This window comes from Haliotis asinina, chromosome 1 (assembly GCF_037392515.1).
Source record: "Haliotis asinina isolate JCU_RB_2024 chromosome 1, JCU_Hal_asi_v2, whole genome shotgun sequence".
In the NCBI taxonomy this organism is placed as follows: Eukaryota; Metazoa; Mollusca; class Gastropoda; order Lepetellida; family Haliotidae; genus Haliotis; species Haliotis asinina.
Genome location: NC_090280.1, coordinates 93,485,068 through 93,510,974, shown reverse-complemented (window position 1 = coordinate 93,510,974; position 25,907 = coordinate 93,485,068). Strand labels below are relative to the sequence as shown.

The 25,907-nt window shown below is 41.7% G+C and overlaps 1 protein-coding gene across 1 annotated transcript in view; it reads right to left on the bottom strand.

Moving 5' to 3' along the window:
* Positions 1–25,003, bottom strand: part of LOC137255648 (uncharacterized) — a 29,929-nt gene extending 4,926 nt beyond the window's left edge. Inside the window, exons 1-2 of the mRNA XM_067793121.1 lie at positions 24,233–25,003; positions 721–850 (exon numbers count right to left, since the gene is read on the bottom strand). Of these exons, the coding sequence (XP_067649222.1) occupies positions 721–850; positions 24,233–24,360 (258 nt within the window). The 5' untranslated portion in view covers positions 24,361–25,003. The remainder of the gene's footprint in view (positions 1–720; positions 851–24,232) is intronic.
* Between the last annotated feature and the right edge of the window lie 904 nt (positions 25,004–25,907).

Genomic DNA, 25,907 nt, shown 5'->3' with positions numbered 1-25,907 from the left:
TGCATGATATATAAAACATCACATATTTTTATCAGGAATAAACTATGTGTGGAACATCACGTATTTGAGTAAGGGATAATCTTTGCTTGGAACATCACGTATAAAAGCGTTGGGAATGTCACGCATAATGGGATGCTCTACAACGTCTGTATTGAGTACCACACATTAGAGAAAAGGGGAAAGGCATAAATACGAAGAGAAGTTTGTCATGAAAAGCTTACACCACAAAGGATTCAAACCTGTGATCCGAAACAATAAACATCGTATCGCAACAAGGGGACACAACTGTGCACATTGACTTCACTGGTGTATAAACCTGAGGAAAGCCCCATGCCACGATGAACACGGGCAACGCGTTAAAGACCCAAACCACCCCAAAAATATAACAAGAGAAGGTCTGGGATTTGAGTATCGCGCTCATTAACATCACCTGTACACCGATGAACTGATAAACTGTACTGCGCCCAGAATTCTGTACGGGGACATTATAGATACAGCTGCCAAAATGGAAATTTTATTCACTAAAACGAAGAGTCTAAATATTTTCACCTTGCAGCAATGCAAGTCTGAAACATAATTAATAGGAAAATTAATTTATTCGGTGAAATCCCAACTTTATAAATGAAACTTTATTTCAGAATCTTGCGTCTCGCTACAAATGAAGGCGGGGTGTCTAGGGGAGTAGCAGAGAGAGAAGTACAGTTATATAATGTTACTCACCCCAACCCAGGTCTGGGTGTACACGTCCTGGGCGTACCGGCAGCAGTAGGCGTGGATACAGAGGAGGAGGAGCACCATCAAGCCACACCCACCCAGACCCACAAAGATTCCGCCCACCGATGAAAGGCCACTGCAAGAGATAAACGTTTTTGGTTACTATTCGAAAAACTGAAACTGAAAATTTTGTAGGAAATCAGTGTATGGCAGCATAATGCTACATTAATGACGTCGGTGTGGCGTCGGTTTGAAATAATCGAATCTAGACCAGAGGGTCGAGTGATAAACACCACGAGCATCGATCTATGGGATATAGTGATGTATGTCATCCACGTCAGCGAGCCTAGACACCCGGTACCGTTGGCCACTTCTCACAGCACGCATGGGTTGCTGAAGTTCTATGCCGGATCTTCACGGGTCTGACATATTAATGAAACGCGAGTACCTGGTTTACGTTGCAAATATGCGTTGAGCAAACGTTATGCTTTGGGCTCCTCACAACGTTATAATAACGTTTCGTATAACTTGGTGTCAGAAAGTTTCCTGTAAAACGTTTCACTTTGATATTCTTTCTTCACTACTCAGCTACAACTCAGAAATCAGACGATCAAAACAACATGCAGACTGATGAATATATAAACACTGAAGTGAAGTGCTGCTTTGATTCTCATGTACTGTTCACTATTGGGGAAACTGTTCAGCTATGAACATTAAATAGAACATTAAATAGAACATTACGACAACGTAGCGTAAAATATCTTTAACATTGTGGCGACGAACAAATGACGTATCACAACGTCAGGCCACAACGTTGTGAGACCCGTGATGGCCCCAGGTAAAATAGGCCTTCAGCAATCCATGCTTGCGATAAGAGACGACTATGCTTGTCGTATGAGGCTAACAAGAGGATAGGGTGGTAAGGCTCGCTGACTTGGTTGGCACATGTCATCGGCTCCCAGTTGCGCAGATCGATGCTCATGTTGTTGATCACTGTATTGTCTGGTCCAGACTCGATTATTTACAGACCGCCGCCATATAGCTGGAGTATTGCTGAGTGTGGCGTAAAACTAAACTCACCCACTCACAACGTTATAACAACGTAAATGAGTTCAGGATTAACGTGAAAACGAAAGCATAGCGTTGTGACAATGTGAAACTGTCAGCTGTGAGTAAATGAATATGATGATCCGTGCTTCGGCTGATAACAAGAAGCTATTCTGAAACAAGCTAGTCAATGATTAAAGGACCATAATTCAAAATAATTCATAATCAAGAATCAGCGATTGTTAATGACTGTTGGAGTATGTCGAGCATCCGATTTTTCAACAGTTTATTATGGTTGTATTCCGCACATTCAGCAAGATGAAATGGGGTTAAGGTGTGGCTTGCATCGTCACAGTTTTGAACTGAATTTCCGAGTTGAATTGCTTTAGGAGGAATCCAGGATTGACGCAGATTCGACCCCTCAGAGCCTCCTCGCATGTTGAAAGAGCATAACTTTTGGCGTTGTGGGAACAATAGAATGACGTCACAAGAAAACGCCCTGGAATGTGTTACTACCTCGAGACCCCACTCTGTGAAGAGTTCTCTAAACATACGCAGGCTGTCTCCATCTCCATCATTTATGTCTTATCAAGGATGGCCAGTCTTTGTTCATGCTAGTGGTGAAAAATTGTCTGATTATATACATCCTATTATCCCGTGTGAGTGAGTGAGTGAGTGGATGAGTGGATGAATGGGTGAGTGGGTGGTGAGTGAGTGGGTGAAAACAAACATCCAATAATCTCGAATGAGGGGAGTGAGCTTTATGCATTGTTTAAACAGTATTCCCGCAGTACCACTGCGCATGAGCTTTGCGTAGGAGGGATACCCCTTACTTCCAGATGTTTGATGTTTATTCCTTTGACACGATACACGTACAAAGGTGTGGCTATGAAAGAAATGAGAGGAGACTGGATTCTCAGATTCAAGTCCAGGTTTAGCAGATCCTGACACTACAAGAACAGCTACTACCACGCAAATGATCATAACGCTGTCTTCAACATAAAAGCAGAGACCATATAATAGATTATTATTATCTATTATATGGTCTCTGATAAAAGTAACCGTTCCCCACAATAAAACAAATATCTTGGGTTGGTTTCAGCAACACTGCCACAGTATCAAGGCGGGGAATCTTTGACTAGACACACCAAAGATTAGGATAGGTTGATAGATTCATCATGTTAACGTTACCCTGATTTGACGGAAATAATAATAAAACTGGAATAAATTCTATTTTCCTCTCATGTCATTTTTTTCACAAATTACTACAAACCATATTTACAATATTATACAGATAAATAACTAACTGTTTTAAGAACCAAGCATAACAAGAGTCATAACGAGATGACATATTCCTCCGGTCTGGTGCAATTTACAAAAATGTATGTTTGCTTAAACACTTATGCTTCACTGCTATTGGATAATATTGGTGTTCAATTTATAATGATAGCCGAACATATAGCAGTCAGCGCTAGTTTACAATAGGACTGATATGTGAAAAAAAATCACAGCACTTTCAACTTTGGTAAAATCTTCGCAGTACATTTGAAGTTGCTGTACAAATGAGCACTACACTCATTAGGTTAAAATTCACATCGTCGTCACGAAAATATGCAAAATGAAATAAAAATATATTCCCACTAAAAATAACTAATCTGCATACTATGGTTTACCCAAAAATAGTGCACCGGAAACTTCTGGAACGGAAACGGAAAACAGCCGGCTGACAGACAGACGGACACCGCCGATCGCTATATTTCCCTAATTTCACCCTTGAGGTAAAATGTTTCTCACAAATCATTTCGACAAGGGAGCGGCGAGCCCATATTCCTCATGTCATTCCATTCCGTGTCAGTTAAACATAGATGCATATCTGGGCATGTCGTGGGTGGGTGAGGTATGCATATATACACACATATATACACAACAGCTGTATACAGCGCGGTGACTAACAGCTCGCTCAATAACAAGGGAGTACACGAGTTTATCATACCTCAACAGTTTGATAACATACACTTTTCACTGGAATAGACCCTTATCAGACTTTCACTGTAACACTTTGGATAAAACCCGTGTACAACCAACCTATAGCTAACACAGCATCTTGAACAGTAATCACGGTCTAAGTATAGTTCAACGCGAAAATAAGATAAGATACTGTAGACTGTCTCTAATGTTTCTAGGCTAATACACGCTAGCTTTAGATATACAAGAAGTGTCGGTCTGATGGACGTGGATCGAGCGATAGAATCTTGGAGCACATTCCTGCTTGCTAACATATCAGATAATACTTCTCCCTGAAAAGATGGACAAATATATTTTCCAGGAAAAATGTTCATCTTCAAAAACCCAAACTGTTCATGATTTGTCAGCAGCAAATCGCACTTCAATGCAATGGTTAGCTTACATGATCAAGTTACAGCCAGGAAAGAGGACGAGGAATATATCCTGTATGGTCCATGGACGTTTTGCAATACTGAAAATGCAGAAACTCTCTGGGCTACTTCTTTTTATTCCATGATAAAAGCATAGTTTTTTCACCTGTAAAATATGTGTTTTTTCATAGACAATGTGTTAGTCTTGGAGAGATGTGTTTGTTTGTTGGGGGTGGGGGTGGGGGGTAGAGGTTGGGGGTGGGGAACGGGTGGTGTGGATGATGATGCTTATGTCCTTACATTCTATACCCTCTCCTTAGCCTGTCTCACAGTCGCCAGACGAACATTATTTTCCCTTCTGCACAGCCTTTCCCTTCTTTTAGCCAGCGCTAAGACCGTAAATGAAGCAAGTCTAGATTCCACTAGGTAATCTCTGGTGTCTCTGGGTCTCCTTTTGAGTTTAAATAGGTTTGTTTGTTACTGTAAATGCACATTGGCTAAGCGTTAGTCTACCCACCCCTTGGCACGCGTGTAAGAGAACCACGATTTCGGGTCTCTGCTCACACACAAAGGGTTTCAGCTGGGACAAATCTAGGTGTCGAACCCAAGACCCAAGGGTTTTAGCACGACAAAGGTGCGCAACTCTGAAATCTAACGTGCCATGTACAACAACATTAGTTATTGTGGAGAAAGCACCCCGTTCAGCCCAAAGCTATTAAACTATCTTCAAAACTCTGACATTATATACTACTAAAACAACAAGACGACAAAACACACAACCCTCCTTCAAACAGAAACAGGACGTCTGTAGCGACGTCGTCTGTACCTGACGACTGAAACAAACACCGCCATTAACGTTGCAGCTTAAATCTGTAAAAACCGAGGCGAGAATTTGATATGACATTGTACTTTGAATATTAACAAACAAGCCCATTTAAATTGAAAAGGAGAACCAGGGAGACCGGAGATTCAGATCCTGGGGAAATCTAGTGTTCTTTTAGGGCTTTAGCATTAAGGAGAGGGCTAGGTAGTATGGGAAATATTGGTTCAGGGAATGCGAGAGAAGCTAAATCTTTTGGGGTAGGTGTCTTTGTTTACCCAGGAAGTTACAACAGAAATAGACATTGTGGAATTAGACACCGAATGTGGCAACAGCTGGAACAAGTCTAGACAGTGATCATCTGTAATGACTCAATCATCCCCACCATGCCTGGAGATGCAAGAACGACAACGACAGCTCGTGGTGCAAATAACGCTACTAATCCCAGCTCCGGTCAGAATGATGTTGCTAGCCACTGACCAGTAAATGGCCGCTGGAGGTGAACTTGGTGTCTGGGAGATGAAGTAGAGGTCAAGGTTTGATCATGTACTGGGTGTTCTTATCTTAACAATACATACATGTCTTATGTATGGTAGAGACAACATTGAGTTTGTTTGTTTTACGCCGCACTCAGCAATATTCCAACTATATGGCAGCAGTTTGTAAATAATCGAGTCTGGACTAGACAATCCAGTGACAAACCGCATGAGCATCTATCTAATGAACGGGGATATGATGACATGTGTGAACCATGTCAGCGAGCCTGCAGCTGCCTCTTGACAAACATGGGTTACTGAAGATCAATATTCTAACCCAATTTCAGCCCGGATCTTCATGGCTCTGACAGCTTTGGCGCTTAAGATAGAACATATTCGTGCAATGAGTAGGTGTCCCAGCATGACAGAGCCAATGTGATGTTTTCTAACAATCATGGAGCCACTCGTCTGACGATACCGAATTACTGAACCACATTTCAGTAATGACATTAACGTGTTTAGATGGAACTATGTTGCCTGTTGTCACTGACAAATTACTTACATATGACCTCACATATTAATGCGCATATTCAAGAAACCCTGCTGTGGTATTGTTTGTTTAAAATTAATGAATATCATGATCTGAGATGATAAAGACATGAATGACTCGCGAGATAAGATTTTTTTATCAATTACGAGATGTTAATATCCTCCGGCGCTATTGTAAAACGTTTCGATTTTTTTCTGATACAGATAACAACGGTAATTCAAATTAAATGTATGTAAAATTTCTACAATATTATTAGAATAAATTGAACAGGGTGTAATACAAATTTGAACACGAAAGTGCCAAGAAATATGATTTTACGCAAGAATACAACATGACCGGTTCTTCGTCACACGCAGTAGCTATGTGAAAAATCAGCACACGCCCAAAGAATTGTATTTATCAAACCATAAACCTTTGTGTTTCAGACAATGCCGAACTGGGGATGAATGTGTCATTACCATGAACCATTAAACTGTGTTATAATCCCATTGTGATGATTATGTTGCTAACAACTGACCCAAACGACAATCACATCAATTCACTGGTCAATAAAGCAGATTGAAGTGCAGTGTAACGACCTTGACCCCTGCATCAAGGTGACGACATGGATGCTTCTCGTTCTAATCCATTCCACGTCTGGCATTAACTATGCGAGGACTCACGACCCAGCGTGCCACTACATGTGAACTTCAGTTCAAACGAGCTACTACATATTTTCAATAGACAATGTGGAACTGGGGATGAATGTGTCATTACCATGAACCATTAAACTGTGTTATAATCCCATCAATAAAGCAGAGTGAAGTGCAGTGTAACGACCTTGACCCCTGCTTCAAGGTGACGTCATGGATGCTTCTCGTTCTAATCCATTCCACGTCTGCCATTAACTAAGCCAACTCGGACCTAACAATGCCATTAATGCCAATTACATGACATTAACCATTTTATACCTGGGTAATTGCCTTTCCCCTACATCATCCGATGATTCTGATGTGCACGGTGCCATCGAATTGGCTATGTTATCAGTCGTGAAATGGGTCGACCATGCAGTAAGTGAAATTACAGATTCTCAATTACCCGCAGCGTGAGTTAACACGGTGTGTCTTTCATGGATGTAACATGTGTTCGGGACTATCGAGGGAATAATTCAATCAAGGGGGGTGAATCGTGTTGAGAGATGCCCTGACTGTCTGCTGAGGAGAGGGCGGTGGTTAGTCTGCCTCACAGTCCCTGAACCGCTTAGCCCTTCTGCTACACTAAATTTAAAGAAAACAGGTCTTGATACCCTACGGTTCAAGATCCCTTTTGTCTGGGTCTCCTTTTCACTTCAACATTTAGCATAGGCATTGGTGGAAGATTCAACCAACCCATGTCCAGTACTGCCTTCATGGAGGTGAAGTCGGGGGTGATGATTTGTTGGTTTGCTGTTTATCGCCGTACTCAGCAATTTTCCAGCTATATGACGGCGAATTGTAAATAACCGAGTCTGGACCAATCAATCCTGTGATCAACAGCATGAGCATCAATCTCCGTAACTGGGATACAATTACATGTTTCAACCAAGTCAACGACCTTGACATGTTTTCCTAATCAATGGCATTTTTCTGGACTATCCTCTTAACAGTTGCTTACTGTTCATGGGATGCCACTTTGTAAATGTGAGCTTCTGCGAAGGAAAACAGATTTCTTTCCAAAAGTCAAATACTTTGTGGTAGACGCGAATAGAATACTTCCAAATTTGGCGCATCGGGGGCAAATAATACGTCCCATTCAGTTCCCTATTTTGATTTGTAGTCACTATATGATGAAGAGTGTGGCAATACTGACTTGCCTTTGCGTGTGTTTGTGACGGGACTAGTTACGCTTACCTATTTACGAACACCTGGTTTGATCACTGCTTGGAAGGGATTCATGAAGACATGGTTTTGATATAGTTCAATGGGTTCAACGTTAATTTTTTTGTCATATGAGACGCTTGTTATTTTAACTACATTATGTTATTAACAGGTAGATCTATCGGTGGTATCGAGGCCATATTTCCAAAAAAATACTTGTTTGAAATGTAAGGGATGAGAAGGGATAAGATGTGGTACTTTTTCTAGGATGTATATACGTGTGATGAACTGTTTTTAAGTCTCCCAGTGTAATAGGTGCTACTCAAAAGAAGTCAAAGATAGCACGATTCTCGCACATCACTACAGTTTATCTCCCATATCATAATGTGACCCTTACTTTTGAATACTACATACTAAACCGACAGGCGGAGTATTATGAAAAGATTAGATTGCCCTTAAATTCTTTTGAGTAGAATATGTTGAACTGAGAAACATATCTAAAAACAGGGGCGGTGGGCTGGCCTAGTTATTGAAGCGTTGCTTGTCACGCAGAGGACCTGGGTTCGATTCCTAAAGTGGGTACAATGTGTGAAGTCTATTTCTGGTGTCCCCCGCCATGATATCGCTGGACTATTGCTAAAGGCGGCGTAAAGTAAATTCACTCACTCACTCTAAGAGCCAGATTGTTCTTAACATTTTTGAGCAGCAACATTTTCGTGGAATATTCGCGTAACATTCACGACACTTTCGAGTCTCTTTCGCAACTCTATCGCGATCGTATAGCGAAACTTTTTAGCGGAACAGGGGAAGGATCTTTTGTAAAGTAGTGTACATGCTTGTCTGAAAATCAGCACGAAGGAAGGCGTCAGCGAATCAACAACGACTCCATCTGTCATTGTGTTTGAACGGTCATGACTGGGAGAAAATGATGTATGGTCCAGCTGATGGCGAAACTGTCACATACAAATACATGATGGATCTCCTTGACAGGTCAAGCGGGAAATAGACTAGTATAGCCCATCACAATGTGTGTGAGAGAAGTAAACAAAGAGCACTGGTCGTGTAAACAAATAAAGACGTTTCCACGTCATATCTGTTTGGTCTGTTTGAGCTAAAATGGTAGTTATTCAATACAAAAAGAACAATAAACGACCTGAATAAACTGAATCTCAGTGTAACGATTTTGGCTTGCTATTCTCGAAACGTTCGTAGCCCTACGAACTTCTTAAATCCATTCTTAACACATTGGCTACGATAAAAGTTAAGAATTCTTAGGGCTACGAACGTTTCGAGAATAAGGGCCCTGGGTGGTAGGGCACTGATCGAGCACTTTATTTTCCCATGGTGCCCAGACCAGGCCTTTTTACACAGATCTTCAATCGCTTAGTGTGGATTTAAATTTATATTGCCTTATTGCGCTGATTTATCTTTCATGCACATCCCGTTTATGTAAGTGCTGTTCCCGTTACACACATCATGAACTTGATTCAAAGATTCACCCAGCACGCATGGATTTAGTTCAGTGAATTCGCAGCAAGGGACATGTTATCTACTTACACGTTGTTTTCATGAATCGACTTACATTTTTTCTGAAATGACCTGTACAGGTGAGGTGACATGAAATGAGGTCTAACTTCGCACTTAAGAATATCTCGCACATCTGACGACGTGCATGTACGTGCATGTGTGGCTTCTTATACAAACCAAGACTTTAGCTGGTTTTATAGTGCCAGCTCACTGAGATACGATAACGCATTTAAGCACGAATACTTTATTCGGACACATCATACTGACTAAGAAGTACCACATTTTAACGTCTTTGGGTATGACACGGCAGGGATATTTCACAGAAAAACAACAACAACAACAACAACAACAACAACAACAACAACAACAGTTCATAATTAAGAAAACATGTAATGAAAAGGAGCCCAGGGACATTCTGCATTTCCTGGATATTTCCTGATATTCTACACTGCATGGGATTTCTGGGATATATTAATTTTGTTTCAAGGTCGACCTCAGACTACTGACGGTTGGTTGCACTATGCTCTACCATTTACATGTGACGACGGGTTGCCAGGGTGGTAACGCCGCGTGCTTGTGTGTGTGTGTGTGTGTGCGTGTGCGTGTGTGCGTGCGTGCGTGTGCGTGCGTGCGTGCGTGTGTGCGCGCGTGAGTTTGTGTTGTATATTAGTGTGTGTGTGTGTGTGTGTGTGTGTGTGTGCTTGCGTGAACGAGCGTGTGTGTCACACTAATGCCAGTCTCTAAAGTGTTACCCTACGGAGATACCTATACAAGTATATTATACCGCAGTTTAAAACTGGCACACCACCAAGAGGCATTGTATATGCTGATAGAGTTACTGCTTTGCATCTCATTTAATGCAAAAACGTATGACACGATACACTCATAATCTTAAGAAAAACATTGTAGGTACATCAAATTCTTTCAAGAGATATTGCGATGTAATGTGTGTTACGTCTAACAAAAAAGAAACCTCCAGCAAAACAGTCAGGCTCTTTAAGCCTTCATGCAGTGCAAGACGAGCTGACTGCGCACGAATCCGGACCACGAGAAACAACTCGAAATCGCGCACTGAAGTCCCGTGTCAATGCAGAAAGACATGAAGCTGGGTGAAAGTTGTGAAGACTGGGTGAAGACTGGGTGAAGACATGGTCTCGAAAAATGTTATTTCACGACAGGTGGGAGTGTGATAAGACTGATTAACTATAAATTGTATCCCTGATATGCACTGTGTCGGGCGTGAGGCCAGAGAAGTGGAGTGATAGGCGAACTGCATGACGGGAGATTAGATTGGGTGATGGGAAGGACGAACCTGCTGTTGCATGAAGGGTGATGCAGATTCTGATTGGCGTGCAGTGATGGCACAAGGTGATGGCAACACGCTGATAGTGATGTACATGCTACTGGTATTACTCACACAACATCGCCGGCGACATAGGCGCCTGTGCAGATTTCCTAGTGAGGTTTACAGTGCTTCAGAGACATTTATTACACAGATGAGGTGATATAACACGCGATAAAAGTTTATTGTGCTACGATGAAGTAGACTCATGTTGCTTAATGTGTGTGTTTATAACAATGGTATCTGCTGTAAGATGTTAGAAAGTTCACTGAGTAAAACAAAGGATAAACCAGTTTTAGAATAACGTCCTAAAACCGATTTAAGGTTACTGTTGGGAATTCAGGATTGAATTGGATCACACCAACAGGCGACCTAGTGGATAGGAAGAGACTGGGGGACTTGCTAATCATATTGCTCACCGACTTGTGGATCCTTGTTCTCAATGGTAATAACCAGAGAGACAAAAATACAATTTTGAGAATACGTTATGCGCTGCGTCGAGTTGGACTTTACATCACATATAGTGACGAGATCAAGTTTGCATTTATTACCCCTTTCATGTCCATGGCTCCAAAAGTTTTGTTCAGAGAACATATATTTTCACCATTTAAAAACAGAAAATGTCATAGCACCAAATACAGAAACAAGCAATTCGTTGTTCTCTCTACAAAACTACACATTTCTGGTGCAGGTCAACTTACAGGTAAGTTACAATCAGATGCCCGCTCACATAGGTAAGCAGATCTTTCACATTTCTCTCATCATAATGGGAGTCCATTGCAGTCGAATTGACCACACAGTCAAGCAAAATATGCTTTGGCCAATTTCTGGTGAGGTGTCTTCGCACTATTGGAATAATGTTTCAAACGAAAATTAAGAACGATTTATTGCAAATTTCAGAAGGGGCGTATATGACTGACTCCTATACGATGGCATTGGCGGATCCAGGGCGAATCCCCACCCCACTTTCAAAATTCCTGGATCCGTCCATGAGTGGTGGAGGTACGAGTTCCACATCATTGTTTGGTGTCATCACGTTTAGCTACTTAACTAATCCTAACCAATTTCTTTATAACACCTATTCCTGCAATAACATTCCACTTCAGAGAACAACAATACCACCTCTTGATGTTTTGGTTAAGATCTATTTTCGTTGAAGGTCACGCGTTCTTGCCTTTTACCAAAAATAATCTCATTGGGAATCTAAGAATCTCTGAATCACTCTTATAAGTCTCTGTCGTATTTCACAGGCTAAAAAATGAGTCAGAACAACTATTTTCCCTCCTTCCTAGTGCCTATAATTAACAGATATGACTTACGAACACCTGTTAGTGAAGACGTTTTTGTCGATGACTCCATGCAATCTCGCACCCATGGATAGAAATACCTTCAAGCAGTTGCTTCACTGATTGGAGATCCAGCGTGGAACCCGTTTGAAACCGGTGTGAGACAAAGTGTTATAATATTGTGACACGCAGCCTATCTGTAATCCATTGTAAAACCGGCGCAAACTCCTTTTGATAACTGTGTGAAGCCTATTAGAGAGACTCACTGTGAGACCTGTGTGAAGACCTTCGTATTTATCTACGTATCGTTGAAGATGCTTTTCGATGAGTAAACTACTGAGGCATGTGGGAACACTTGTATTTATGATATTATGATTCACATTATTATGTCACAAAGTGCATGTATAAACTCTTCTATTCATGACTGAATCGCTTTGTAACGTCACCAGGGGCACGTAGAATCTCGTGCATTCATGACTGAGTCACGCAATAACGTCACCTGGTGTTCGTAGAAATACTTGTATTTATGACTGAATCACGTGATAACGTCATCAGATGCATGTAGAAAGGCTTGTATTTATGTCTGAATCACATTATAAATTACAGCGTCTACAAATGTATGTAGAAACTCTTGCATTCATGACTGATTTACGCGATAGGTCATAACGTCACCAGGGGCACGTAGAAACTCTTATATTTATGACTGAATCACGTGATAGGTCATAACGTCACCAGGGGCACGTAGAAACTCTTATATTTATGACTGAATCACGTGATAGGTCATAACGTCACCAGGGGCACGTAGAAACTCTTATACTTATGAATGAATCGTGTGATAACGTCATCAGATGCATGTAGAAAGGCTTGTATTTATGTCTGAATCACATTATAAATTACAGCGTCTACAAATGTATGTAGAAACTCTTGCATTCATGACTGATTTACGCGATAGGTCATAACGTCACCAGGGGCACGTAGAAACTCTTATATTTATGACTGAATCACGTGATAGGTCATAACGTCACCAGGGGCACGTAGAAACTCTTATATTTATGACTGAATCACGTGATAGGTCATAACGTCACCAGGGGCACGTAGAAACTCTTATACTTATGAATGAATCGTGTGATAACGTCATCAGATGCATGTAGAAAGGCTTGTATTTATGTCTGAATCACATTATAAATTACAGCGTCTACAAATGTATGTAGAAACTCTTGCATTCATGACTGATTTACGCGATAGGTCATAACGTCACCAGGGGCACGTAGAAACTCTTATATTTATGACTGAATCACGTGATAGGTCATAACGTCACCAGGGGCACGTAGAAACTCTTATATTTATGACTGAATCACGTGATAGGTCATAACGTCACCAGGGGCACGTAGAAACTCTTATACTTATGAATGAATCGTGTGATAACGTCATCAGATGCATGTAGAAAGGCTTGTATTTATGTCTGAATCACATTATAAATTACAGCGTCTACAAATGTATGTAGAAACTCTTGCATTCATGACTGATTTACGCGATAGGTCATAACGTCACCAGGGGCACGTAGAAACTCTTATATTTATGACTGAATCACGTGATAGGTCATAACGTCACCAGGGGCACGTAGAAACTCTTATACTTATGAATGAATCACGTGATAACGTCATCAGATGCATGTAGAAATGCTTGTATTTATGTCTGAATCACATTATAAATTACAGCGTCTACAAATGTATGTAGAAACTCTTGCATTCTTGACTGATTTACGCGATAGGTCATTACGTCACCAGGGGCACGCAGAAACTCTTATATTTATGACTGAATCACGTCATGACGTCACCAGGTGCATGTAGAACTATTGTATTCATGGCTGAATTACGCTATAGGTCATAACATCACCAGGTACACTTAGAAACTCTTCTATGTATGACTGAATCACGTTACAAACAAACATAGAATGTCAGGAGTTATCACAAATGTCAAGAATGACAAGACAGAAACGTGCGTTCTTTGGGATTTTTAGCAATCATGGGAGGAACACAGTTTTCATGCCTCCAGCACCACTGCTTCACAACATATGCCATTACTTAATCATTACGAGGAGCCTGTGTGGCTTTCTGTAGTATGTCACTGATGTAATTGGTAATCTTCCCAGGGCATCACCTGTACAAACACTTTCAAGGATATCTGCAACGTTTTTACCTGCCTCTGATAGCGCGATCACCGCACCGCACCGCACCGCACCTTCCTGTCCATGCGAAATGCGAAAGCCTTAAGCGAACAAGTCTAGATTTCATCAGGTACAGGCTGAATAGCGGAGTTCATTAGGGCTCTTTTTAAATGAAAACTGAGTTATGTTTCTATTAAAAGTATAATTATGTGTTTGCTGTTTTAAGCCGCACTCAGTATCATTCCGTCTTCCTGACGGCTGTCTGTAAATAACCTAGCGTTGGCCACACAATCCGATGATTAACATTATTAGCATCGGTCTACGCAACTGGGGGGTCTAGGCTATCTGCACGCCGGACAACTGCCGGACATATCTTAATCACACCTCAGCACATTGTTGTGTTAATCCAAACAAACCTATCAAGAGTGGGCGAGTATTGTTTTACGCCGCTTTTAGGAATGTTTTTTTACTGAGGGGCACACCGGAAATGGGCTTCACACATTGTGCCCATGATGAATCGAAATCGGGTTTTCGGCGTAACGAGCGAACGCTTTAACCACTGGGCTACCCCACCGCCTCAGTCCTATCACGAAGGTTTTAATTAAACCTTAGATAGCCATTTTCTTACTAAAGACACTGCTTGTTGATATAATGTAATTAAGTTGTTACCTTAATCACAACTCAACACATTGTATTGATGGATTTAATTTAAGACTGAGCTGAATAAGACGGGGAACAGGCAGCTTTAGTTTTGATGGCGGCATAGTGGCGAAAACGGTTAAGACCAACTTGTGGCCAATTCATCTCCTTGCAAAGACATATGGTCTAAGATTCCTGAGTAACTCGGCACCAAAGTACATGGTCTGGTGTGTAGATTCCTACTTCCTCAACATTCAGCTACTTACAAAGAAATATGGCCCAGATTCCCCATGAAACATGGCACCAAAATGCATGTTCTGTTGTACGTGTTACTAGTTCCTCCGCATTGAGCTACTTGCGAAGACATATGGCCTTCAAGCCATGGCACTAAAGAACATCAGCACTTCCTTTGTATATATACTTTTCTCCTGGACCCAACTGTTTCAGGTGGCGATAAACAAAGTACATACCTGTATCAATTAGATCTACAACGTCAACTACACTTACAGCTTCTACTACATCGGCAACGTTATGTAGGACGCGTCAGCATCTTCGTCGAGCTATTGGGTTCACTTGGCATCAAGCCAGAAGGTCATCTGGGGTCACATTCCGGTGTCGCGTCTTTTAGGTCCCTAGGAATAAACACTCTTTGATAGCATAGAACACTACGTAAACGATGATGCCAGCAGTATTTACATCTTCTGCCTTTGCTTATTTTACCATGCGTTTTTCTGATATGTTGAGTATCGGATATCACTGACTTCCCGACCTTCGCATTGCATAATTCAGACTAAGGATAATGATATCATTAGTCAAAATATGCATATTAAATATGCTTCAGAGGAGGGTCTAATGGTGGTTTATACGCGGACTTGGTGGCACGATACCATGGCTCGATAAAGCAGGCTGGTCCGTATTCATCCTCCACCAATCTACACAAAGCGGTCGCAGTCCTACTCAGTCCTCAGTACTGCTACTAAGTGTTTGAATCCGAGTTACGAATGTCTTGGCTCTAAGATCGCTTTGTGTAGGCGGCTCAGTCTCATCGCTATTCATCCTGGATCGACTGAAGTCTTGCACAAAGCGGTCACGCAGCTACGACCGTCCTAAGTAACTGACTGGATGCGAGTTACGAACGTCTAAGATCACTGTGTGTAGGTGGTCCCTGAAAGAAAACGTCGTTTCTAATGCTGCCTTACACTATACACTGGAAAATATGCGCATTTAGAGATAATCATAGAGTGCTCGTAACAAGTGTGAAGCAATGTCAAAACTATTATGTCCCAAAAAACTTTCAGTCCCCCGCGAGTCCAGCCCTTCGGGTGAGTGGACGCTATCGTCTCTCGGTTACCGCACCCACTGCAATAACATAGTATGGCGCCTTCTGACCAGTGTTTGCCCTTAACCTTGAAAACCTGCCCGCTCTACAGTCCCAGAAACATACAAGGTTATGGGTTCTGATAAGAAATATAGGCCCTATGTTTATCAACAGCATAGGTAATTCCAAGCAAACAAAAACTGACAACTAATAAACTGACTTGAATAGTTTCATTTAGAAATTTAAACTAAAAATCACTCAATATTTTCTGAACAATAATACTCGTAGTTATCGGGGATGATCACGTTGTCATGGAACAAAAGCTGGGTCCGAGTGCTTTTCAGTCGACTTCCGGTGCAGGGACCGATGTTAATTTCAAACTCTGCCTGTGACTGAAAGTATACGTGAGTTCTGAGCTAGTAGTGTTATCCACATGGTAAAACCTTAATGTAATTACTCCCCTCCACTTACAGAGTTATCGGACATGGAAACTTAGGTGAAGTGCATGCTGGGTCTCCTCCACAACCTCCCCGAAGCCATCGTCATCGTGTTGAGACGTTATGTCAGGTACACGGCATTTGGTACCGACTTTCAGCTTTCTTTTTTCAGCCGCACACGGTAAGAATTTCGTAATTGTGAAATCTTTTGTTGCAGACATCACATGATGTGAATCAGGTTCAAGAACAAAAACGTCAATTAGCTGAGACAGTGTTACTCTGTGACAAGTTTGTCAAGTTTGTAAGTGCGTATGATTTTATGCCACTTTTAGCAATATTCCAGCAATGCTGCAGGATGGGACACCAGAAATGGGCTTCACGCATTGTGCAGATGCAGGATTCGAACCCGATCTTTGGCATGACGAGCGAACTCTCTAAACACCTGGATACCCTAACGCCCCTGACAGGTTTGCGATGTAAGCAGGTGTCTGTGATCTTTTGAAAATGTACTAAAGGAAAACGAAGGTCACCGCATCACAACCCACAATGCTGACATTTTCTAAAAATGTTCCCGCAACCTGTTTCCATGGTTTCATCTTCGTGGAAGAGGAACAGAAACAACCTTTTCCGTATAGAAAAAAACAATAAAATATATAGTTCTGTACATCATTACCTGATACTATAGACTAGACGCAGGAGGCAACATTGTAAACCTGTCTGTGTTCTCAGATCAAAGCGGATCCAGTGCCGTAATTGTTGAAACAGCACCATGAACCAGCAAGTGGTCCTGATTCTTCAGAACAACCTCCTTACCTAGAATTTCTTATATTGTGATGTCCCGCTCATTATCCCGCCAGGGATGACGCCGGCCCTGAGGCCAGCGGTTGTTCTCCCGTCCCGTGACTTATCTATAAACAATTTATTTATGATTTGCTTGAATTTCACGTTGATTGATCACAGAGCGTTTAGGGGGCTGCTGAGAGGGGATGAGCATGGACTATGACAAAAGGGGGAGAACAATGGGCATCAAGTATAATTAGGGGCAGAGCATTGGGTATGAATTATCATGCATTGGACATGGAGGTATAACACGTCGACTGAGAATGGGACAAGATTCAGATGATATCAACTTAACATGGATTCCACTGGCTTATTACACTTTGTGGGGTGAGATTTAGATGATATTCGGAATGTATGGGTGATTAACACACGTGGGTGGGAGTCAACCACGTATTAGATATCTAAGTTGGAATATAGAATAAATCAAAGCTTAGACTTGTGAAGTAACTTTTAGAGATTTGTGTGAGCTTTCATCTCAGTATAAGGAACTTCCAGAGATACTGCTGCTGAGATAGCGATCGTGGATGGATTAACGGTTAGTTAGATGTTCGTGTTGCTTCGCAGGATGTTTAGTGGTGGCGTAACGTGAACAGCTGGCACAACGTTTCCGCCGACGACAGAGTTATAGCCGTACACTTAACTACTTACACTAGGACTGTTGATTAATTTACTGTACGACTTGCTTCAACACTTCAAAATAATCTGACAGAAACGAGTAAACGGTTATAAATATACTTTCTGTATGACGAGGGAAGGGCACTACAGTAGCCATCTGAAAACTGTTTCTCTCAAAGCAGGTGAGTCGACTTCAAACAGTATTTTTATATTTCGCCGCGTTGCAACAGAAGACACAGAACTTGTCGTATCTGGGACTCGAACAAACGTATGACCGTCATTTCTAGTTCGACAAAGAGGATCATGGTAATATTCGAATTGTATTGTACAAATAACAGCCACCCAAAGAATATTCTCAATACTGAAAAATAGATTTACCAGTTTGTAGATGGTGGCTATGCATTATCTACACATGAAACTCTAAGCATCACGCTGACCAGTCATTCACCACATACAATGTATGAAGCCCATTCCTGGTGTCCGGATCGTGATATTACTGGAAAACTGCTTACTGCGGCGTAAAACTAAACGCATTCAATACTTCATATAATTATTTCAGAGACTAGAGACTTTCACCTTGCAGGTGACACAAATACACAGTGATGACTTCCACAGTACTGACGGAGTATTCACGCTCACCTACGTTTTTGTGAACTTAGCGTGTGAAAACGTTGTGTGGACTTAGCGTGTGTTCACGAATTCGTAACATGCTCGCTAGGCCAGGCGGCTACTGCAGCCTGTTTTTCACATCCGTCGAATTCAGCAATTGAAATGTGAAAGGAAACAAAACAAGAAGTATAGCGTTCCTCTTTTACGACTTAGCACAGGAAAACTGACAAGAAACTTGTTTACTGCTCCATACATAACGCCAAACAAAAGTACTGCAGAAAAAAAATGAAAAGAAAAATGAAAATGGTGTCTTTATGTTCCCTCTTTTACAATAAGCATAAACTGTTTGCTACATTCAAGTCCCGAACTTCCTCTAAAGGGTCCACGGAGACTTCCAAAGGATCTCCCTCGTGAGGGGGTATCTCATTGGGAACTACCTGAGGGAAATTGACCCGTATCATTAACTGAGTATGAAAAACTGCTCCCGTTATTTTTTCTGTTTGTTAAAAAATTGTAATGGATAAATATGCACTTTGATGAGCGCATTTAACCTTAGTACGCAAAATGCGTATGTGCGCAGACTGTCATCGTCAATGGCTGACACAATACCGATGCGACTGAAGACCCACTAATTCACTCTAAACGATGTTTACCGCCACCATATTGCAGTGTCTAAATAAATATGGCCATGAGGCCATGAGGTCACCAAGCAGGATCTGTTCGCAATATTATGATGATCAACTCTGAAATAATCCAACACACTATCGCATTTACAACGCCCTAATATTCGTCTCCTTCTCCATCAGATCACACGTAAAGAACTCCTACGTGTTCTGACCTAACAACATCGATATATTCACCTTACCATAATACATATTTCAATGAAACGTGACTGTATTCACATATAATTTCGTTTGAAGGTTTTGTGTATTCAGTACCGACAATACAAGGCAAATGTTTAGTGTGCCTTGCCTGAGTCATGCATACACACACGACATACCACGCAAGGGTGAAACTTTCATTGTCCAACGTGACCTTATTTCTCGCCGCCTTTCATTGCCCGTTTCATTTGAATATATTTCCAATTCATTGCTTCGGGTTGTCCGTTTCTATCAACAGAGGACTTGAAAGAAAATGATGTCTTTTCTCAAGGTCAGAGGTTGTTTTGGTTCGTGGAGGTTTATGGTGGTTCTCTGATGATAGCTATGAGATTCTATTACAATCACAGCATTGAAAGCCATATAGTGGACTTATAGTCTGTCTCACAGTCCCTGAACCACATTTGTTCCCTACTGCCTCGCCCCCCCTGCAGTGTCAAAGTCCTAAATGACGCAAGTCTGGATGTCTTCAATTTCTGAATCTCCCGTCTCTCTGGGTCTAGTTTTCACTTTGAAACGAATCATCTGATTCTATCAAAACTATATACATTCAGAGACTTAACTTTAGTCTAGGTAGATTTTATGTCTTAGGACGGAGAATCACGACATCCTCCAGCAGTTGTGTTTTCCTGATCTCTATCTATTTTACAGTACACATTGATAATTTACAGCCGGCAAATGTATACACTTGTGTTTGATGGTAACTGACGATGAAAAAAAAAAGTTTTAAGATGGCGATATATTCAATGCGGACATGAAAGATGTATTTTGAGCCTTAAGTTGGCAGTTAGCGTTACTCCAAGGACGTGCTGAATGCCGAGCCCATGGATGTATAGTACTTCTGTCATTTAAAGAGGCAAGTTTAGATAAGGGAATAGTAAGGACACCAGTCTGTTATCTATTTTCTGTGTAAATTATCATGTAAACTATCAATATTTACGTGTGCAAGTCTAGTTGACAATTTATTGGTGACTCTTGTTTCCGGTGGTAAAGGTTCAAAACGCGTATTTTTTCTCATATCCAGTTTTGAATACTTTACTTACTTTTGCGTGACAGGTTAAAGCAGTGAGATCATGTAAATGCGGGGCCCGTTAAGCCGGAAACCCAGTTTACAGGACGGCTGTGTTGTGACTCTCAGTGTGGACACTTGTTAATACGGACTACCTTCAGTTCAGTCCGGAGTACCATTACACCATGATTACACCACAAACCCCAGTTATACAGATTATGGATTCGTTTTATACCGTCAGGATTTCCGTATTACCGGATTAACGAATGGGCTTTCTTGGATATGTTTGTATACCAGGAGACCTCCCCCGTGGTGTAGTGGTTAGAGCGTCAACCCGGAAAGCAGAAGGTCGCGGGTTGAATCCCCGGCCGCGTCATACCAAAAGACGTCAAAATATGGTTTGTTGGTCCCTGTCTGGCTTTAATGGTTAAAACAAGCATTGTTGGCTCGAAATCAGTGTAATGAGTCTGGACTGGGTAATTGTGTTTAACTGCGGCATGGTATCTCAGTGAACTGGCACTATAAACCAGCTTCATACAACCAGCCAGACATATACGGGCATGTTCGTCGTCATATGAGCGAAATATCTTAAAGGTCACATGCAACGTAAAACACAACTTTGCAGATTCTGGTACCTTTCGGTATGCACTTACCGAAACAAATCATAAAAAATGCCAATTCAACCTATAAAGTTGAAAAAAAAGCGATGAAAGAAAAGCCCGCGAAATCGGAGTTCAAACGTTTCACTAAATTCCCCCCAGCGCTGGGGGGAAAACTGGTTTCAACAGCTGTGCTGCGCTGCCTCCATAACGCATGCGCAGTGAATAGGTTCGAGGAGCTTGAAACAGTATGCATGCCCAGCGTCTGAGGTCGTGAGCAGTAGTCTAATCTTGGTTGTGTACACAAACAAGTAAATAATCTACTCGTTACGTAAAACAACTTGTTGATTGTAGTAAACAGTCTCTGTCACAGAGAAAGCTCAGTGTCTGGTTTATTCACACCTATATGTCTGCCTGCCTGTCTGCTAAAGACAACATGCAATACACAGCTTCAATCATTGACCACGTGCAATTTGAACTTAACACCTATCAGACTATACGACATAAAGAAAATAAGTTGATTTACCTGCACCCGAGTCCCGTGTCTGCCACATTATGTAATTAGGCTCGTGTGATACACATGACATGTTTTTATGTCTGTGGGTTGCAAACAAACTACATTCATTTTTTTCGGATGACTGGATCTGACGGAAACTGGTGCAAACTCTTGTCAGTTTCAAGTCCTGCTTTGTACTTGGACGAATGACAGATTCCAGCCACGCAGTAGTTTACCATCTCTACTGACATGATTTTTTATTTGATCGAGCGCAAATTCAGAGAACATGTATTTTCCAAACCCAACATCTCTATATACATTCTTCATGGCTAACGACTTCTTTTCGTGTATATGATTTTGTTTGACAACAGTATATGAATCCATACTGAAACGACGCATCAAATACACAATAAGAAGTTGTTATCCATAAAGAATCTTACTTTCTTGTGACTTGCTATACTTCTAAAATGCCCATCAAACAGATCATCTTTCTGTACACACAACGAACCCTCAGCATATGTATCGGCAAATGAAACAGCCAATCGGAAGCCGTCGTTACACTTGAGTGCAGATCCACCCGCTATGACTGGGTTCGGTCTCCCGAGGGCTTCGTTTCGGGGGAAGTAAGCCAAAGTGCAAAATATCGCACTTTTGAATCGCGATTGTACGCTTATAATTATGTTATTTGTTTTTTTTAAAAGCAGCAATGTATATTATATGTCATGAATAAGTGAGAAATGTGTTTTAATTATGTTTGATTTTTTGGTTGCATGTGACCTTTAAGTATTATGTTAAACGCTATTTCCTCGAATACTAGGAAGTGATATAAATAGAATAAATCTAACGTTTTCCGTGGGTGCTTCTCAAATGTCAGCGTAAGAAATGAGATGTGCATACCTGAAACTGCACGTGCTGGATGTAATTACAGGTGTAATCAATCCACCGTAAGTGTAATGTCGAGGAGAACATGTGATAACCGTCCCTTGCTTATATCACCTCACTATAAAGACACTCCATGCACTATGTACAAAGACACTCCGTGCACTATGTAAGCGGCGAGGCTGCTGATGGTGAAAACGTTCTCACGTTTCGCAACTCAGCTTCACTACAGTCTCATAGATACAACCGAGCAGTATTTTGTGTAATTGAGACAAACAATCCAGTGATCAACAACATGAGCTTCGATCTGCGCAATTGGGAACCGATGGCATATGTCAACCAAGTCAGCAAGCCTGACCAGCGGATCCCGTTAGTCGTCTTTCATGGTGATGTTTGATGAAGGCCTTTTCTGCCCTGACCTGTGGTTTCTTTATTTGGGTGTTTTGTTTTAAAAGTAAGCTAAAATCACAAATAAAACAAATCAAAATTGAAAAGCAGTGAAAAATGTCTCTATTAACAATGTTGGAGTCAAACGCGATTTCATAGAACACTTATCCACCCGACCACGCCCTTGCTTCTAATTGGTGCTAATTAACATTAGTCTAGACTAAACTGCACGTAACTTTAATAATGACGCATTTTGAAGCATTAACTGCGATCAAACTGAATATTTGTTTCAAAAACAGTGAAAACTCGCTAGAACGGACACCTTTAACACGAACCTCGCTCGTACGGACATCGCTTAATCGGAAATCTACCTTTTAGATGACAGTACTATAAGCAATGTCTACACATGATTTAGCTAGTTAATCTTGACATTAATTAGTCCGATGGATTTCACTTTGAACAGTACCGTCCGCATGAAAGGGGCTACATTGTAGAAACACACATTGTATATGAGTACTTAATTGAATTCCATATGAGAGTGAGTCGACAACCAACACAATACATGGCCATCATGTCTATATGTCTAGGGAGATAGCATAGGGTCTTTAGAAGCCTGGCAGTTTTTCAACCGAACGTCATTTATAGAGCTGGTGTGACACATACATGCGTTATATTGACAACATGGTGTCAATAAAACGCACATAACGCTTGTCAATGTGTCCTGAGCAGCATGACCTAATTAGAGTGGCATTATTCATGGTAGGGGCAAAGAAGCTATGTACTCAGGCCCTGACCCGTGATTGAGAATGGTGAGTACTGGTTTGAGGCGAGTACTGGTTTGAGACATACACTGCCTTGACACAAACATACAAACACAAGAAAAATATTCATATTTTGACGGTGACTGTATATGAAATGCATACAAATTGGCTCTTAGCTCTTTTTGACGTAAAGTCTGTGTTGAAGGCTCTAACTGCACTACTTACAGCCTCGTAACGTTTTCATACCGTTTGCATTTGGTAGTCAGTTTTGAAGTGTATACTTCCTTTGCCCGGTAGTGTAATACATTTAGAGTGAGTGAGTTTAGTTTTACGTCGCACTAAGCAATATCCCAGCCATATGGCGGCGGTCTGTAAATAATCGAGTCTGGACCAGACAATCCAGTGATCAACAACATGAGCATCGATCTGCGCAACTGGGAACCGATGACGTATGTCAACCAAGTCAGCGAGGCTGACCACCCGATCCCGCTGGTCGCCTCTTACGACAAGCATAGTCGCCTTTTATGGCAAGCATGGGTTGCTGACGGCCTACTCTACCTGGGGACATTGACGGGTCTAGTACATTAACACATTAATTTCGAGGTACAGGAGAATGTCATACATACACAGCCAGCAGGATGATTCCCAGAATCAGCAGGATGAGAGACAGAGACAGAATGGCTATCAGGACTTTGTGAGGAAGAATCCAGTCCTGTCCACCATAGCATCGCGGCTGCACTTGGACGTACGACATCGTCGACGGTATCCTTAAAAACTGACGTCACAGAACTGTCACAGAATATAATCCGTCACGGTAGTGTCACGCCTCGTGTAATCTCCAAATAAAAACATCCCGAGGGGGAAACTAGTCCCGTGAAGAAACTAGCTGAAACACCTGTGGATGGGTATTTGATCACAGCTCTCCTTGTCCAATAATCCACCTAACGAGTAGTGAGTTGTGTAGTGAGCTAGCATCGCATAACGACAACAGGGAATATCGCCATTCTATACAACTACCTGCTCAATATCACTCGCCAGGCGATCCCCGAGTCCAAGAGTTTACAAGCGAGGAATGAATACCTTATTTCAAGTTATCCCAGTCAAGCATACCGTGCCGACACAGACCTCACCACCTGTGTGTGGAACTTTCCTCACTTCCGTGTACCTCACAATGTCGGGATGCCCAGCTCCGTTCTCTACAAGTCCTCCCCACCCTCGCGCACTCAACCCACACCTGCCTCCCAGGGAGACAGTGTTATTGACCTGAATCTCTAGCCAGGCTGTCCGGCGTTCGTCTGACCCTCCTGGTCAATATCGCCTCACCTCCGCTATCACCGATATAACGATTACAGACAGCTTGGCTCTGGCGTCTACACACTGGGAATAACTCCGCACACAACTTCTTGGAAGATCACGTGACAAATAGAAAGCGGTAGGGAGAAACGTGATCCCGATGAAGAAATCTTGAGAGTCCTTACCGAGAGTGGAAGCTGATCCTTGGCTCCGGGCGGCGGTAGTACGTTCTCAGTATGTGCCACATCATGGAAACAAATGTACACTCATTCACGGTTGCGTGTGCTTATAACAGTACCCAAACTCTAGTCAACCATATATCTATACCGTTTTTTCCATTCCATCTGGGGAACTGTGACATGATGAAAAGAGACAGGGGGTAACCTTCCCTCCCTGTCCCTGCTGATAATGAGGGGGTGGGGGGAGGTGGAGTAACTGCAAGAACATGGCGTCATTGATTCACTCTGACAGCACACCAGACAAAAATGCACGAGTGAGGAATTCCTCTCGTAAGATGTTTATAAGTAACGTAATGATAAATTCCCCTCTGATTACATTTTAATTAACTGTGTGTGTTGTGTGTCATGTGTGGACTGATGTTTGTCTACAAGTGGGTCTCGAAGGAAGCAAGGTTTTGGCTGGTGGTATGTAGTTTGTACAGACTGGGCGAGTTAGAATATAACCTTACAACAGTATAATCACAATCAGCGGTGTGTGATGGAGGATCAGAGGACACGTGCAGAAAAGAGATCCAAAGAGGACAGTGCCACATCTAACTTGTATACATGCAGCATATATCACACACGCATGCACGCACACATGCACACACCCCTGCCTTCGACTATTATTTCCTAGTGGCATCATTAAATTATACTTAAATTAAATTCGACTTGAAAGCACTACCTGCATTATCACTTTGTTTAGACTTGAAAACACAACCTACACTATGAAAGTGCGTCGATTTGAAAGCTCTACCTGCATTATAAAATTGTATTCGATTATTGTATT